At 53.1% G+C, this 18407-nt stretch overlaps 1 protein-coding gene across 4 annotated transcripts in view; it reads left to right on the top strand.

Moving 5' to 3' along the window:
• The window catches only part of CLMN (calmin), a 110039-nt gene extending 92106 nt beyond the window's left edge, over positions 1–17933 (top strand). The window contains exons 8-14 of one of the 4 annotated variants that reach the window (XM_042990468.1): positions 1234–1316; positions 5762–7435; positions 10688–10884; positions 15075–15135; positions 15760–15830; positions 16216–16312; positions 17711–17933. In XM_042990468.1, coding sequence (XP_042846402.1) covers positions 1234–1316; positions 5762–7435; positions 10688–10884; positions 15075–15135; positions 15760–15830; positions 16216–16312; positions 17711–17875 — 2348 coding nt within the window. In that variant the 3' untranslated portion in view covers positions 17876–17933. Of the gene's footprint in view, positions 1–1233; positions 1317–5761; positions 7436–10687; positions 10885–15074; positions 15136–15209; positions 15355–15703; positions 15831–16215; positions 16313–17706 lie in introns of those variants that run through there. The other 3 variants (XR_006219071.1, XM_042990469.1, XM_042990470.1) reach the window with 3 other exon arrangements.
• Positions 17934–18407: the final 474 nt, after the last annotated feature.

Genomic DNA, 18407 nt, shown 5'->3' with positions numbered 1-18407 from the left:
TCTGTCTCTCTTCCCCTCCCCCACTCACACGTGCTCTCTCTCTCTCTCTCTCTCAAAAATAAATAAACATTAAAAAAAAAAAAGAAAATCCACGTATAACATCTGGCCTCCCAGAAATTGAGTTTCTAATAGCCTACTGTTGACTGGAAGGCGTACCAAGCGTGAACAGTTAACTAACACGTGTTCTGTATGTGATACGTGTTATACACATAAGCTAGAGAAAAGGAAACGTTACTAAGAAAATCGTAAGGAGGAGAAAATACATTTACGGGACTGTACCGAACGGATCCCAAAAAAATGCACGTAAGCGGACCCACACAATTCAAACCCGTGCTGCTCAAGAGTCAGCTGTGGTTGTGCATCTACGACTTTTTACTAAATGTTTAAAATTTTAATTCCAGTAGAGTTAACACACGGTGTTTTATTAGTTTTAGGAGTGCCGTGTAGGGGTTCCACAACTCTACCGTGCTCCGTGGTCACCATGATAAGCGTACTCGTCATCCCCATCACGTATTTGTAGCTTGTTTCTACTCACCATTGAGTGAATTGATTAATTAATGAATTAAGTCGTTAATGATGACCTAAGCCCTTCGCCCGTTGCTATCGTGTCTTTGTTATGTGTTTTTAATGGCTGCACAACGGTCCATCTACTGGGCGTCCCCAAATTTACTTAGGTCTACCGCTGGTGGACATTGAGGTTGTTTCGAAAAGAGTCATGTTTCCATACAACACGCGGCAGACCTCTTACTGAATAGAGCTCAGTGTGCATCTCAAGATTATTTCCTTCGGGCCCAGGTCCCATCCGCGGAATACCAGAGTTGGAAAGTACATGCCTTTTTAAGGTGCTTGGCTGTCTGTCAGATTGATTTCCACACGACTTGGGCTGATTTGGGACTCCCTGCAGCAGTGAGTAAGGGTCATGGCTCACCAGACTCGCTGATGGGGCCAGCTGAGAGTTGGCTGCTCCCGCTGGGGGAATTCAGACCGCAGGGAATAATGGACAGCCTTGGGAATGAGGAATCCTGGGTTCCACATCCCGCCTCTTCTCTTCATCAGCCGGATGTGAGACTTTAGCCAAATGATTCATCCTCCCTGGGTGTAAATTTCTCAAGCATAAAATAAAGAGAAAAAACCCTCAATGGTCTGCAGGACTCTTCAGCCACAAGTGTCCCTCAATCCTGTTTAAAAATCACGTGTTGATCGTCCTACTAACTCCTGCGTCTCTCTTAACAGACATCATGGTTGACACGCCAGACGAGCAGTCCATCGTGACTTACGTGGCACAGTTTCTGGAACATTTCCCGGAGTTGGAAGCTGTATGTTTGTTTCCTTACCTTTAATTCAGAAACAATTTCCACCCGCCGGCCGTCAGACGAAGCGCTGATGAAATGAGCAGTAATAATCAAAACTGGGTCTCAAGTCCCTCGAGTGTTGCCTTGGCACATTTTAATTTCAGAATCATGGATAAGATGCTTTACATTTATTTTTTTATTACTTTTAAAGGTTTATTTTATTTTTGAGAGAGAGAGAGAGAGAGAGCACGTGTGAGCAGGGGCGGGGCAGAGAGAGAGGGAGACAGAGAATCCCAAGCAGGTTCCACCCCGCACACCATCAGCACAGAGTCCGACTCGGGGCTTGAACCCACAAACCGTGAGATCGTGACCTGAGCTGAAATCCGGAGTCAGCGGCTTACCTGACTACAAATCACTGTAAATGATTTACATTTAGAAGCAGGATGGGAAGTTGGGCAGCCATCCCTCTTGCCAACGTCTTCCCAAACCAAACTTTGCTAAGACTGTAAAAGATGTTCCCTTGTGATGTGGGTTGGCCACCTGATACTTTAGCCGTCAGATGGAACATTCTAGCAGTTTACCAGATTTTATCCCAGTGTGAAAAAATATGAAGGACAATGACATTTCAAAAGCATGTCTTCTTTAAAGAAAAAAAAAAGGCATGCCTTCTTATTTTCAGAATACCAGACTATACTTGGAACAGAATCAGACCTTTCAGAAGTTATCGTGGCTCCATTGAACCTCCACCCACCCCGTGCCCAACCTTGAGATGGTAATAGTGACAGCAACAATGTGACGATAGACCTTTCTTGAAATCCTTGGTAATTTACTGGGCTCGCTCAGGGCGACTCAGCAGTAAGCTGGATGGATGAGGTCCCTGACCTCGTACGGCTTCGCTCTCATAGCCCAAAGAGTCGACAAGTGAGCAGACACAGAATGTTGGGTAATGGGAGGTACTAGCCAGAACCAAATTAGCATGAAGAGCCAATCCAGGGGGGAACAGGGCTGCACTTTGAGCTGGAGGCTGGTCAGGTAAGCGCCCTGCATGCATCTGGGCTGACTGCCCCCTACGTCCAGACGTGGCTTTGTGTCACGATCCTCGTGTTATAGATGAGAATACAGATGGTCGAAGAAGCTTACGGGCCTCCCCAGGATCGCGGCTACCAAGTAGAGAGCTGGGGTCAAACCACAGCTCTCTGTGACTCCACGCTTCTGGCTCTTGGGTCCCTTACAACCACTGGCTGGAACCCAGGCCCCACTTTGTGCAGCTCCGAAGAGCTAGTCCGAGGCTACGCCTTTGGTTCCATTCCCTTTCTGTGTGCGTGTGTCCTGTCTGTCCCTGCACCACAGATCACTCCCCAGGGTGCTTTAGAAGCAGGAATTCCATGGGCTGGAAACGGCAGTTCTGCCGCTTGAAGCTGTGTGACCTTGAGCTGCTTACTTAACGTCTCTGGTACACGTCTGTGAGAGGTGTCCGCAGTGAAATGAAAATCTTACCCACGCTTCAGAGTTGGGTCAAGAGTAAATAGACGATGTGGAGTATGCAGTCTTCTGCCTGCGACAACAGTCAACGCTCAGCAAATGGCGGTGACTGTCACCGTTTTTGTAATTCAGTTTTCCTAGGCCCTCATGAAATTTGGAAATACTAGACTCCAAGGCTTTTATTAGCCCCGAGCTCTTAAGCTGTAGGCAGAGTTTGAAACCGGCTGAAACTTACGTCTGTGTGAGTTAAGGTCACCGCCAGGCTTCAGCAAATCCTACCCTTGGATCTCCCCCAGTGCTGGGGTCAGAGGCTGGGGCTGGGACGAGAGAGACTGAAGGAAATGTGACCCCTGGAGAAAGCGGTCCCAATTCACAAAACACCGTGTACCGCTGCGGCACTGGCTGTGTCCTTGCCCCCAAGGGAATCCAGATGGGCCGTCCCAGCTAATCTAGACACCCACCGAACTCTTCCTTAACAACTCAGCTGAGTTTAGTTCATTTTACTTACTTATTTTAAGCGTTTATTTGCTTATTTTGAGAGAGAGCACGCAGAGGAGGGGCAGGGGGAGAGAGAGAATCCCAAGCGGGCTGTGTAGTCAACGCAGAGCCTGATGCAGGGGCTCGATCTCGTGAACCCCGAGATCGTAACCTGAACTGAAGTCAGGAGTCAGGTGCTTAACGGACTGAGTCACCCAGGTGCCCCAAGTTTAGTTCGTTTTAATAAATCTCTGCTAAGCCCTGGTCAGCCATGTAACCAGACCCTGGACCTAGCTTTATGGCCCAACGTACGGTTTATTTGGGTAAATATATCGTAGGTGCTTCGAAAGAATGTGTCTTAGGTAGTGACACATTCTGTCTCTCTCTCTCTCTCGCAAATAAATAAATAAAAGGAAAAAAAGAATTGGCATTCTTTAAATACCAATTAGATTGAGTTGGTTAATATGCTCTTCTAATATTCTGCACACATACGGATGTTTTTCCTACATTTCCTATCAATTAGTGTGAGGGGAAAAGGTTAAAAATCTCCAACTTGTGGTTGTGGAATTGTTTCTCGGTTGTTCGTTTTTGCTTTATGGTGTCGACGCTATGCTATCATGCACGTTTAAGACTGTTGTATCTTCCTGATGGCTCGATCGTTGTATTTTCCCGCAATTTCGATCTTTGCCTGGAAGTCTGCTTTGTCTGTTAGGAAGATAGCCATACCAGGTTTCTTACAATTAGTATAGTCGTGGTGTATCTCTTTCTCTTTTCCTCACAGTGTATGTGTGCTTATAGTTAAAGCATATCTCTTGGGGCGCCTCGGTGGCTCAGTCGGTTAAGCGTCCGACTTCAGCTCGGGTCACGATCTCACGGTCCGTGAGTTCGAGCCCCGCGTCAGGCTCTGGGCTGATGGCTCAGAGCCTGGAGCCTGCTTCCCATTCTGTGTCTCCCTCTCTCTCTGCCCCTCCCCCATTCATGCTCTGTCTCTCTCTGTCTCAAAAATAAATAGGTCTTATTTTTTAACTCTTCTGACAAAAATTAGTGTGTCACCTTATTAGTGAATTTCTCAACTATTTACATAGATTTAACCTACCATCCTGCTTATTGATTTCATTGGTCCTATCCGTGCTATGCTCTTTTGTCCTTCCTAACTGTTTTTGGATTATTTGATTATGTTTTGGTTTCTATTTTATCTCCTCTGTTGGCTTTTTGGCCACATCTTCTCGTTTTATCTTTGCAGTAGCTTCTCTAGGGATTATAAAACTCATCTTGAACCTACTTTAGCCTACCTTGAATTACTATTATACCACTAACGGTAAAACATGTATTTTATGCATTTTTACGTAACAATGTAATTCCCTTCACTTCCCTATTCCCTTGTGCTGTCATTGTCATTTACTTTACTTCTGCATATGTTTTAATGGCCAGTGCTTTGTTATTACTGCTTTCAACAGTCAGGAGACTTTTTAAGAAAAGCGTTTAAATGGCCGTCGGTATTGACCATATAATTTCCATATTAGGTACTTTTCATTCCCTCCTTCAGACCCAAGCTTCCATCTGTGGTCACTTCCCTTCAGCCCGCAGAACCACTTTCCTTTGTATTTCTTGTGGTCTTCAAATCATGACCTTTGGACTCTCTCATTTACTAACGCTGGGTCATATTTGAGTCTGCTTCTAATGATGGTTGTTTCTCTTGACTGTGGGTCTCATTCTCCTGCTTCTCCATGTCTTAAAACTTCTTGTTTTATTCCAGGCTTGGTCTATAAGAGTAGAGATTGAGGGCCTGCCATCTTTTTCCCCCAGAGAAGGTAGCCTGTTCCCAAACAAGGACCTGACTGAGGAGCTGACTGTGTTGACCTTCTCAGGAGTCAGTAACGGCGACACTGCAGTTTTATTTAATGTCAGCTCTCTGGTTTCAAATGATTTGAGGATGGGGTCAGCCAACTCTCCACCAGCACGCTGGGAGCCAAGCACTACAATACCACCAAGACTGCTCTGTGCTCTCCAGCCCTGCTCTCACTCTCAGCTGTTTCTTACTTAACAAAAGTCCCCGTGTGTCGAGAATTTGTATATGACGAGAATTGGTTTTGCATTTGGGGCCCTTCTGTGTTTGATCCCTCACACTGGCCCATGCAGTCAGTAAAGATTTGGCTAATCTTTCCTTATCTTGGGTCAGTTCACTCTCCTGTCCCTGCTCAGACTAGGCAGGAGCCCACCAGTCTGAAGGAGCTGACAGTCAGGAAGGGCTCATCCTTCCCTAGAGTTCCATTCATTGAGATTTCTTTGCATCCATAGCTTTTGAAAACACATTATTATTTTTTTTGACATATCTGGTGTTTTCACATTTCAGCAGGAGCAACCAGCCCCATCTCTTAATTAGAGCACTTCTTGCGTTAGTTCTGAAATGGCTTTGTCCACACTGGTTTCTGTTTTATGGGGGGGGGGGGGGAATAGACGTTGCACTCAAACACTCCTCTGATTTCATGTTGCCCTGTGTTCCTTCACAGGAGGATCTCGTGGATTCGGATAAAGAAGCCCCTATTGAATCCACCTTTGTCCACATCAAAGAAACCCCTTCTGAACAGGAGAGCACCGTCTTCCTTCTGACGGAGAATGGGGAGCGAGCTTACACCGTCAACCACGAAGCCAGCCACCCGCCGCCCTCCAAAGTCTTTGTCTGTGACAAGTCCGAGAGCGCGAAAGAATGCTACCTGAGTGTCATGCCCAGCCAGGCGCTCTCAGACAGCTCCACTGACTTCATGCGCCAGATCATCGACCAGGCCCTCCAAGAGGTCCCGGGGAAGGCCAGCAGCACCGGTGAGCCATCTCCGGAATCTTCCATTTTATCCTCCAGAAAGGACAACCGGAGGTCCAACTCTTTGCCAACCAAGAAGACCGTGCACTTTGAGGCTGACACCTACAAGGAGGCTTCCTGCAGTAAAGACCCTTTCTACAGTCAAGACCTTCGCTTTGAGGGGAGCCCGAGAGGGACAAAGGACTCGCTGAAGCAGGATGGGGACGTCCTGGCAGCTGAGATTGCCGAGGAAAAGCCGAAGCAGGAAGCCCCGAAGATTCCGGAAGCGGCCTCTGATGAGTCACCGGGGGTCGAGTGTTTGGTGGACAGGAAGATCAATCATTCGCAGACTTCGGAGAGTTGTCCCTCCTGGAACGGGGCGCCAGAGGGTGCGGCCGGTGGGGGGAAGGAGAGCCGTCCCCTTTCACCCCTCGGGGACAACGCGGTTATGGCCGATTCCTTGGAGATCAAGGTCCAGCTGCTGACCGTAGAAGCTATGGCTGAGGAAGACTATTTTGAAAGCACACCTTTAAAAGCCTCTAAGTTCAACAGCGACCTAATAGATTTTGCCTCAACCAGCCAGGCCTTCAATGAGGTTCCTCCGCCTCGTGAGAAAAGACCTGTCGGGGAAGAGGTTCCGGAGGATCACGCTGAGAAGTTGGGAAAGAGGAGAAGCAAATCTGCGCACCAGCGCAAAGACTCGGACGAGTCCCCGGAGAGGCCGGACAAGCAGGGACCCCACAAGGACCCTGGGCGAGAGGACCCAGGCTATTCTCCGGCCCCCGAGGAGGCACCGGTGGAAAAAAAGCCAGAGGCGTACGAGAAGCCCAAGCGCAAGTCCGCGCGGCGCCGTCGGGGCGAGGACGAGGGGGAGGCCGCGGGGCCGCAGGGGCCGGACGGCGAGCTGCCCTCCGACCCTCCGAGTGGCAGCCTCAGCCTGGAGACCCTGCACAGCCGCAGCCAGGAAGGCCTGGACTTCAAGCCCTCCCCGCCGCTGTCCAAGGTCTCCGTCATTCCCCACGACCTTTTCTACTACCCGCACTACGAGGTGCCCCTGGCAGCGGTTCTGGAGGCTTATGCGGAAGGCTCGGAGGACCTGAAACACCAAGACCTGGATCCGGAGGAGCCGGAGGACTATCTGTATGACCTGGGGGCCGGGGCCGGGGCCGGGGCCGAGGCCGAGGAGGCCAAGGAGGCCGAGGTCTCTTGGAACAGCTGTAGCTTCTCGGGGCTGGGCGAGGAGGGCCCTGAGGCCAGCATCCCGGCCCCGAGTACCGACGGGGGTGCAGAGGGCACCAGACCAGCCTCGGAGCCCGCACCCCCAGCCCCTCCAGAAGGCCACCAGCCAGGGGAGGCCGAAGAGGGCGGCCCTGTGGAGAGCCATCAGGTAGGCGGTCGCCGATGTGGGGACCCTGGGCCCTGCACAGGGATTCTGCTGTTGTCGCAGCTTCAGCCTCCACAAAACGGGGAAGCGGACGCGTCCATCGCAGGCGGTTCGGCCAGTTTAAGGAGGCGCTCACTCACTCAGGCTCGGGCACGGGCAGGGCTGGCCCCCGAGAGGAGCTCTCCTGAGATTTTGAGGCTGGGGGGCCTCCCTGGCCTCCAGGAGCCCTGCCCCTGCCCACGAGGCCGCCAAGAGGATATAGAAAGAGGCTGTGTTGGAGGGCCCAGCATCGTAGCGGTAATACTTGGAAACGGCGATCAAAGCACTTAGCAAACCTTAGCCCCCGCCTCCTGCAGCCTGAGAAAACCAAGTGGGACCTCATATCTGACTCCGGCCTTGGTTTTTGGTGGCACAATTATCCTGGGCTTAGAAGTGGGGGGCACGCACTTCTGAGTTTTAGCGGCTGGGCACAAGCCATATGGTATTCCCGTTTCAGCTGGCCCAGCAGCTCGAGGGGCCACCGGAGGGGGCAGTGAGAGGGTGCAGGGGACCCTGACCTGCTCCTCCTCTTGGTCCGCTCCCTTCCCTCCCCTCCAGCCAAGCCAGCCTCCCCCCTACCTCCCGGGCACGCCACACTCTGCTCTGCCCCTCCCCCCATGCTACACTTGGCAAGTACTCATTCCTCTTCGAAGCCCAATGCTAATGACACCTCCTCCTAGGAGCCTTCCCAGCTTCTCCCCCGGAGGCCCTTGCTTCTCATCTATAGCCAGTGACACGGGACAGCTCTCTGCCACTAGTCTGTTTGTGATTTTCCCTCCCAGGAGAGAGTGAGCATTGAGGTATTAATGTTCAGATTCTGGAGAGCAGCCTGGCAGGGCTTGCAGTGGAAAGGAAACAAACGTGGATTGCAGGATGGTTTGGGGGTGTAAGGTGGACACGGGGTAAATTAAACACCAAGATAAATGGTGATGCTCTGGCTAACGGCAGGGGAGAGTCTAGGCTGAGTGAGGGGCGGAAAGATGCTCAGAGGAATGAGAAATCCTTGCACCTGGAGGGCTGCAAGAGAAAGGGACAGTATCAGTGGCCTTAAAAGACATTTAGGGTCTAGATGGACCGGAAGCGGTGGCTTGGTGTTTTCGCCAAACACAGACGATGCGCTGGGCAGAGCAGAATTCTCAGTGACGAACAGCCTAGAAGCAAGCGTGGCAGGGCCACCCGTGCTGGGTCTGCCTTTGGATGGAGAAGAGAGGGGGGCGTCCCACAGGTGCCAGGACCCACCTGCCAGCTGCCGCTTCTGCCCCCAGGGAGAGGAACCCAGTCCCCGGCCCCCACCCCCTCCCACCTGCTGTCTTCTTGGAAGCCAGCCCGGCCGAGCAGGCCCTTCCAGCAGGGGATTCCAAGATTCAGCGGGGTGGATATGGCCCTCAGTGACACCACGTCTTAGAGTCGCCAGGTTGGGGGACCATGACAGCAACTGTGGCGATTTTCTGGGCAGCAGATCTTTTAGGACGAAAGAAAGGGGACGAAGTGGGTGGCAGGGAGATAAGCCTAAGTGGCATCTCTGCCCCTCCGTGCTATTTAAAATGGCTTATTAGCAGCTCAGTTCCTCTCCCTGGACCCACTGAATGCGGCCTGCACGCAGGCCACTTCATTCTCTTCTGCTTTGCAAAGAGGAAGGTCATTTGCCAAGAGCAGGTCGTGCAAGGTGTGTGTGCCCAGCATGCAGACAGGTGATTTGGGGTGGGGCTGAAGGGGTCCTGGGCTGGGAATGATACCGGGAGATGTAGATTTCAATCCACCTTACGCTGAACTAAGCGTGAGCCCTGGGGAGAGCTTCCGTTCCTGGCTACGGTTTGCCACCGTCTGCCTCTCTGGGCTCTGAGCTGCCTCCTCTGGCTGCCCCCCATCCGGTGAGCAGGCCCCCACTTGTCCCAAGTGAGACCAAGGAGTGCACCCAAGTGAGTGCAAGGAGGGCTTGTCGCCTGGGATGACAGGTGACGTCTGTCTGGCAGACAACACAGAAGCATTTCTCTGATACCTGGCCCTTCTTTTAAAAAGGAAAAAAAAAACCAAAAACAAAAAACAGGGCCCCTGGGTGGCTCAGTTGGTCAAGCGTCCGACTTCGGCTCAGGTCATGATCTCCCAGTTTGTGGATTCGAGCCCCACATCGGGCTCTGCTGACAGCTCAGAGGCTGGACCCTGCTTCGGATTCTGTGTCTCCCTCTCTGCCCCCACTCCACTCACGCTTCTCTCTCTCTCTCTCTCTCTCTCTCAAAAATTACTAAACATTAAAAAAAATTTTTTTTAAAAAAGGAAAAAAAAATCTCCCAATGAGACGAGAAAATGGAAAATTTCTTCTTCTTCTAGTCTTTAAAAAAAGTCTTTTCAGTTCGCCTTTCAGAGAAGGTAGCATTGGCCCATGGATGACGGAGGGGGGATGGGCATTCACACTGCTGGGAGCAGATTTAATTCCTGCACGGAGCGTTGTTCTCCGGGGTGCACGGGACAGGCCACTCTCATCCTCATATTCTGACACCTGCAGAGCAGTGTCTTACGGCCCCCGAAGGGATTCTTCAGAGGTGGCTCCGACCACCCCCACGCTTCTCGATTTCACTCGGGAACGTTGCCGCGGGGTTTCGGAGTGCCTGGTGTGGACGGTGGTCGAAGCCACTTCCTTGTCAGATAAATGCCAGAGATGTCGCACTATGATCCAGCAAAGGCACGGGGAAGATGTCATCCCACAAGCTGTCTGTGTGCCAGTGTGTGCACCTCTCCCAGCCCAGGGGTCGCCTTTGCACCTGTTGGCCCACTGGCTTCCAGGATTCGCGCCTCTCTTTAAGTGGGTGATGGTTGTGTGAAGGGCCCAAGCATCGCCCAACTGTATGGCCCATCCTTCATGGGAAACCCGGTGTGGTATCGTGAGAAGAGATCGATAATTATTATACCCATTTGATGGATGAGGCAAGTGAGGGAGAGAGAGGAAGAAAGCCGGTTGCTTAAGGTAACTAACACAGCCAGATCTCAGTGACTCTGAAACCCATGCTGTTTTTTACAGTCTGTGGCCTTGGCACTCTAACCAGGGGTGGGCTTCTCTTCCACGGCGGGCTGTGCTGGAAGGAATCCCCGGGAGGGGGCGCCCTAGCTTCCTAGAATTCAGGTGGAGCCGAGCGCCGCTGGTGGGGGGGGGGGGGGGTGTCATGCACTCAGCACTCAGCCTCAAATGCTGACTTGTGTTTGGTTGTCTTTGTCCTTAAGTCCCAGGAATCTGAAAACTCGGGAAACTTAGCAAACTCTTTAGAAGAAAAGGTAACGGGAGAGTCAATCAGCAGTAAAAAAAAGGAAAAAAGGAAGCACGTGGACCACGTAGAAAGTTCAATATTTATAGCACCCGGCACCGTCCGATCCTCAGAGGACCTGGAAGGAGACACGGGTGACCACAAAGTCCTCTCCAGGTATTTTATCACCGTCTTCTCCCCCTAGAGACCGAGCTAGAGAGTTACTCCCTGAGTGCATGTCATTCTTGGTTTCTGATTTGGGGGGGGGGGGAGTGGGTGGGGGGAACACAGGGACGGGACCGGACGGCAAGGGAAACACAGGTTCAAACAAAAATGCATCCAGCCAGTTGGTTATTCATTTGCCAGAATCAGAAACGGATCGGTCCTCCTTGTCTACACCCTGCTCCCCGGCCCTGCCCGGCCTCCCCGTTACCAGGCCCGCTCATACGCGGCCGGGCCCGGCGGACACGAAGCCCGCCTTCTCCCCTCTCCGAGTACCTTTGGGCGGAAACTGGAAATGGGGGGCATGATGGCAGAACCGGAGTAGGTGTGGGGTGTGAGACGGTGCCCCCGGATGCCCCCTGGCTGGGCTAGGGAGAGAGCCAGACTAGCCATTTATAAGCATCTCACAGAATTCAAAGCAATGTGCTCCCTAGGCACGGGGGGCACCTTTCATGGCTGTCACACGGAAGCCGGACGTGAATGACGTGGCTTCACCTGTGAGTTTGGGTCCCAGGAAGTGAGGCCGGTTGACTCGTCTCGGGGGGGGGGGGTGGAGAGGAAGCTCGGAGCGCCCATCTGCTCGGTCACTCCAAGGGCACCGGGTGAGCCGGACTGGCCCCAGGGAGAACACTTGGCTGCTGAAATGTCAGAAGATCCTGGTTTCTCCCCGCCGTCCCTCGTCGCCACCATGGCCACTGTCGAACCTGCCCTAATGTGTTCTAGCATTTTGCATACGGTCCCTCATCCGTTCTCACAGCAGCGCCTTAGGCGGGTAGGAGGGACCATGCTTCATCACCGTGGGCGCGGGGGGGGGGGGGGGGGTGGTCTGGGGACACCTCCCAGCCCAGGAGATGACAGAGCTGGGGTCTTGGACTCAGACCCGTCAGGCTCCGTGACCCACATTCTTTCCGTGACCCCTCATTGCCGGCGGCGGGGGAGCCACACTGGCCACGAAAGGGAAGTTGTTGAGATCGGCATTTGGGGAGGAAGTGGGGAGAAGCCAGGGCAGACAGAACCAGAAGGAAGAGTTGGCGGATGTCCTGCCTTCCATCTCCCCTCCGCTTTGCTTCTGCTCCTGGGCTACAGGGGACAAAAGGAAAATAGGTGGGGGGGCCCAGGTGAGGAGGGGCAAGGCACAGCGGAACGCTGCGTTCCCACTTTGCCCGTGACCCCCGGAGTCCCTCTCCCTGCAGAGACCTGGTCGTGACCGTCCGGCAGACATCCGTGTCTTGGCGTGCAGCCCGGACCCGGCTCTAAGTGCAGGTGGCCCGCATGGGCAGGTGGCCCAGGCTACCGTCTTCCCCACCACAGCTCGCTTGAGGAGGGGCCACGGGTCATTTCCAGACGGCTGTCCCTCTTCACTAGGGGAAGATGCAGGCGTGGCTCCAGCCCCCCGGGGGCTCAGGCAAGCAGGAGGGAAGGCGCGCCCCCTCTTCTGGGCTGGAACCGAGGGGAGCACCTTAGGTGCCAAGAGGCACGCGCGGATTTCACCTTGTGGACCTCAGAGGCAGGTGGAGAGAGGGTCGGGGGCACCTGCAGGCTGAGATGTCCTTCGAGCTCGGTACAGAAGGATAGTGGGATCTGGACTTGGGAGAGGGACAGAAGGCGTTCCGGGTGGGAGAAAGAGCCTGAGCACCCAGCTGGCACACAGCAGCCACCCCAGGACGTGCAGGTCGGATGTGAGGGGGTCAGGGAGAGGCAGGGGAAGGAACACTGGGGGATCGATCATCTGGGACGCCTGCTGCAGCCAGACATCAAGCAAAACCCGTCCCAGAGGAGATGAGACAGAGGGGGCGGATGTTCAAAAGGCAACGTTCTGTCGGTGTGTGTGGGAGTGAGGCCCGGTTGACTTTTCCCGGCAGAGGTTTGAGCGACGTGCACGTCCCTCTGTGTAGAGCAGACAACGGTCCCCTCGGCGGCGGCTTCCCATCCCACTCGGGCAAAGCTGTAATCATTCCGTCGCATTTCAGCCATGGGGAAGGCTGCGTGCCAACGCACGCAGAGGGCGCAGGGGTGTGCTCGTGGAGAGAACGAGTGAGGCCCCCTGCGCCCCTCCCCTGTGCCAAGCCGTTTCACCTGCAGTCCGGCAGGTACCACCACCCCCCTCTCGTGACCGAGAACGTGAGTTCGGAGAAGTCAGTGCCTCGCCCAAAGCTCTCGAACTGGACAGAGCCCCGGGCACCTCCCTGCCAGACACACACAGCGCGTTTTCCTGGCTGTACCTTGACTGGGGCTTCCCATTGTTCTGGGCAGAAAGGGCCATTGTTCCTGAGCCTTCCCGACCAGTCTCCCCCGGCTCTCATCTGTGTCCGTTCTTGGTCACCTGTGTCCTCCTCCCCAGCCCGCCAAGCACCTTGGCTTTAGTTGAGATCCTTGAATGGCCCCTCGAGCTCTTTTGCCTTTGAGGACCCTCTGTCCCCAGCCTGTTCCCTGTCTTGCTCCTGGGTTTCAGCTCCTGAAACCATTTCCTCCAAGCAGCCTTCTTAGATTCCTCCAGGCTACTTTTAATCCCCCTTTATAGGTTCTCACGGTCTCTACTCTTTTTCTTCACCGCATTAACCCAAACAGGAATGTCTCCAATTATTTGTGTAAGGATGTATTTGTCATCTGCTTTCACCCTAGACGGTGAGGCAGCTCCCTGGAGGCTGGGGAGGGCACCCAGCAGAGGTCCAGTGCTGCAGCTGGCCTTTAATAAACATTCTCAGGGGTGAATGTGAATAAATAAATGCATTGCTCTCTTATTAGTCTGTGGAGGGCGGGCTCCTGAGGAGCCGGGCCCTCAGCCGCCCGGCCCAGTGCCCGGCACACAGTAGGCGCTTGATGATGCTTGCTGGGAGGAGGGAGTTCGGGATACCAACCTGAATCGGCCTCCTGCGGATGGTACCAGAACAAAGAAACCACCCGCAAGAAGGGACGCCGAAAGCTAGCAGAAGAAAGAGCAGGAGCCCTTCCTGATGTTGACCCGCCTTTTACTAGAAAATAGGATCCGCAGGTGGGAGTTACCTGTGTCTCCAGGTACTCCCGTGAGTTGAGTCAACACTTAGGGGACATTGCTGGGGCCCAGGCACCTGACGGTCTCTTCTCTTTGTGGTGCGTTTTGTGTCGTGTCCGTGCCGTGATACTCGCTCGCCTAGGCTGGCCCAGTGCCTGGCACGTAGTAGGTGCTTCATGCCTATTAGCTGGAAACATGCCCGATGCAGGGGAAGAGGTTGGTGAGGGTCCAGTGGGCGGGAATAGCCAGGCTGCCGATATGAATTCCCTGGCAATAAGCTCGTGGGTCAGATGCCTTTTCCTCGGACCCCCGGATGGCCACGTGGTACGTCTGCCTTGAGGAAACGGAAGTGATTGTCTCTGATCCCCAACACCTCGTTCTCCTGTTGAGTGGCAAGACAGGGCCACCGGGACCTGGCGTGTATACCGTACTTCCCATCAATACCGCAGCCCCGTGAAGTAGTCGGGGTGGGGATGATGATCCATTTTACAGATGAGCGAAACTGATCTGAGACATAAAAAACACTTGGCGAAGGTTGCCAGTTAATCGACCAGGAGCCGGGACACCGCCCAGGCCACTGGCTGGGCATCTTCGGCCGCCGCCCTGGGTGAACCAACTTTGAGATACGTTCCCCATCAGCCTCAAAGATATGGTCAGAAAATCGGCCTCCTCGTGCATGAGAGAAAAAGAGGTACAGACCCCCGAGAGCTGGACAGAGAGCAGCCTTGTGCCTAGAAAGCACTAGAAAGGGAGTCTGGATAGCAGGTCTCAGCCCATGCCTGACATGAACGTTCAGAGGACCTTTGGCAATTCCCAGATCTTGGGATGCTCAGAGAAGGCCCTCTGTTTCTTCCCTGAAACCCTATGACTTTTAAAACTACGTGGTCTGCTTTCTATTTAAAATTCTCAGTTGCTTTTTTTTTTTTTCTTGTGGATGAGGCCACAATGTGTCTCTCTCTTATCCATCCTACTGTTTGTAAGCACACTCCAACCCAAGTGGGCGTGTTGGATACAACTGCTCCTTTCCGTGGCTGGGCCTGAAGTCATAGCTGGCCTAAACCCACGTGTGGAAGACTTGGGGCGGGGGTGGCCGGACAGGGGGACCCGAAGAGCTCCCGGTGGCACCAATTCAAAACGTGTGTTTATTTTTCAGGACTAGTCACAGTGACTCCAGCATTTACATTCGACGACATACTAACAGGTCTTTGGAATCGGTTAGTATGGGAATTTCTTCTTCTTCTGCGTGGCCCCTGCTAAACCAATCCCTTCCCGTCCTTCCTCCTCCCAGCCCAGAGCTTTGAAATTACTGACGTGCAACCAATGTACTTTTGGATAGAAGACAAGCAAATTCACACCTTGTCGTTGAGCACAGTCCCACCGGATGTCCAATTGGGGTTCTAGGGGATGTAAATAAAGTGCTGGCTGTAAACCTCGAAGTCCTCTTTGTTGTAAAAAACGCATCCAAGACCTGCCACCCAGCCCCGCACACGCACCCAGAAAGACCACCCTCAAAGACAGAAGCGCAATGTAGGTAGAGGTTCCAGTCTACCTTTGCAGCTACTTAGCCCTGGATGTGTTGGGGCCCAAAGCACAGGGGGGGGGGGCGCAGCCCGATTCGGGTTGTGGGTGGTGGGGCACCCGCCGGGGGCTGGGGGAGAGGGTAGAACACCGGTAGAGTATCAGTTAGCAGTTTGATTTTGGAACTTAAATGCTTGCGATATTGAGAAAAAGCGTGGCATGCTCGGCTTTGTATGTTTAAAATCGTTTTATTTTCTGTTTCAGAGATTTCATCTTTACTAATTGGGTTGCGGGGGTTTTGTTTATAAATTTCACTGTAGGACCACTTTAGCTATGTTCAGTTGAGGAACGCGGCAGATCAGGATGACAGAAGGAACCGAATGTTAACCAGGTTGGTGGCTTTAGTCCGAGTTTTGCGGGGTTTAAGATTTTTTTCCTTTCCTGTTTTAATTGTGCAGCCTCCCTTGGGGGCGTGGCTACAACTAGGCTCTGTTGATGGCGATAGTCGTAGTCGGAGGTCATGCAGGAAACCACCTGCTGCAGAGCAAGCGAATGTAAACCGAACATACGTAGGAGGGCAAGTGGGAACGGATGAACGTCGATGGGCGGGGAATGGCTCAGAAAATGGGCTTCCGTGTAAAGCCGGGTGTGGGTCACCAGCCCCGCAGCTGCGTTTACACGATGCAGGGGTAGAGCCAGGCAGTAGTGACGTGATGCTGTGTGTGTTCCCCACGTGTAGCACCTGACCACCTGTTCCTTCTGTGTCGCCCCTGCAGGTACAATACTCAGAAGCTCACTGAGCTGATATTACAGTTTTATGGCATCAGAGCAGATATGAAGAAGGAGTGCAAACATACCAGGATGTCTATGAAAGTATTTCTTGCCGTTCGAGAACTCGATGGCCTTGTCCGATATTGCCGAGTTGGCATAAAACCGCCCACTTAGGACCTAGGAAACCCGAGCAATCTCGAAAACTCTGACAATTCTGAGATGCTCCTATCCCTCTTAAAGATATCGAATCACTTAATGTCATTGATTTGCTTTTTTTTAAATACTTGCCACGGATTTCAATGGGCGGGGAAGGCCTTAGATTACTGAAATGGAAAGCCTCTCTGAATCCAACACCCACGAGTGTAATCCTCAGAAGCTCCCCCGTCTGGCTTTTAAAAAAGAGGCAAGACTTGTTTCCCTCCCAGGCCGTAAGATGGGAATATTAACTCACGTCCCACCAGGCATGACGTACTCTGAGGACAGGAGTGCGTTTCGCTTTTAGGAGATAGAGACCTCGAAAATTTAAACTAGAAGGTTGAGAAATGCAGTCATGCTTTCCGTGTTTCTGGAGCGTTGATTATTAGCTTTGTAATAAAAAATGGAGTTTAAATTTTTTCTAGAAACGGTTCTAAGAAAGAGAAATTCTGTCCGTTGTCCATTGTCACGAGTGAATCCGTTTCGAGGCCAAAAGGCAAACGTTTAACCCACTGTTGGCCTCGCTTTTCTGTATCAGGAGATCGTTCCGGGATGAGCTGGTTTCCACGGCTCATAATCTCCACCGCACGCCCCAAATGACCACCCTAAGAAGCTTACGCTCTAGGCTTCTATAAGCAGAGACCCCCAACCCCTTTGCAACCAGATGATGGCCCCAGCCCTTGCCTTAGGGAGAACTGGGCTTTAGCCGCCAGGGAAAAGCAAAATGTCACTTTCATCCCACCTCCTGTAAATGAAAAGAGGGAAGACAAGTCTGACCAGACGCAAATCTAGTGATTATTTTTGAGGTTCTGTTCCAAAGCCAAAATCAAAAACTTGGTGGGGGTGGGGCGGGGGGGTTAGAGAAGCGGGGAGGGCGTGCCTTTGTTTCTGAAGGCTGTTTTTAAATGATCTATAATCAGGGAACTCTATTTATTCCTTTAGATTACGAAAGACATCCCCTCTGTCACACACTAATGGCGCAGTGCCATCAGCCCCCAGCTTTGCGTAAGGGCACTGTGGTATAAAGGAAGGTGTCCCGGACGGAGGAGTGGTAGTTGTGTGGCCCCGAGCAAGCCCCCGAGCCCCGAGTCTTAACATGCCCGCCTTCGCAATGGGGCCGACCGCTTTACCCCCTTAGGGTCGTGCACACTTGGGTCTCTGCACGCGCCCCTCAGGGCCACTTGACTGGGACGCCCTCCACTCTCCGGTTGGGCAGTGAGGTTGCAGGCGGGGAGGCAGGGGAGGCCCATCCCCCCGGGGACCCGCTTGTGACTGCCTTGCCTGTGTCTTCCCTTCTGCAGGAAGGCCAACGACTCTGGCGAAGCCGTGTTGCAGGAGAGCCAGAGCTCACAGAGTGACTCTCTGACCCAGTTTGTCCAGCAGCCGGATATGATGTATTTTATTCTCTTCCTCTGGCTCCTGGTTTACTGCCTACTGCTGTTCCCACAGCTGGACGTCACCAGACTCTGATGCGTGTGTCTGCATAATAAAAAAAAGGCTCCTGACCGGGGGGGCAGGAGTCTTGTCACTTCCCTTTTATTGGGGTTTGAATGGGCCACTCTGCAGACAGCCGAGGGCCTCCAAGGAAACAGCGTCCCTCTCCCTGCTGTCTCCATGGGTTCCCTTCTCTCCTGCAAGTCCTAAGCACGCTTTTCTCTTCCGCCGTGTCCTCAAAACTCAGGTGTCTGTCTGGCTGGAGTCCCTAAGCGGAGCGTGTTCCTGCGTGCCTTGCTTTGGCAGGTATGAAGCGTCCTTGCTAATATTTAGCCATAGCCCGGGTCATAGCTCGTCCTGCGTGCAGGTTTTTAAGGCCTGGGATGGCTTTGAGTTACTTGCCTCTGAGAGGAGGGTCGTCCTGATGGGAGGCGGGGGGAGAGGGGGTGCCCCCCGCGCAGAGCCTCCATTGGGAGGAAAACTGCCCCGTGGTCCTCCCAGAGGTGGGCTTCGAGTGAAGGTGCTGGGTGTCCGTGCACCTGTCGGGGTCTGGCCGTCTCCGGGACCG

The sequence above is a fragment of the Panthera tigris genome, chromosome B3 (genome assembly GCF_018350195.1).
Source record: "Panthera tigris isolate Pti1 chromosome B3, P.tigris_Pti1_mat1.1, whole genome shotgun sequence".
Classification (NCBI taxonomy): domain Eukaryota; kingdom Metazoa; phylum Chordata; class Mammalia; order Carnivora; family Felidae; genus Panthera; species Panthera tigris.
Note: the sequence above shows the minus strand (reverse complement) of the source record. Positions and strands in the feature narration are given on the sequence as shown.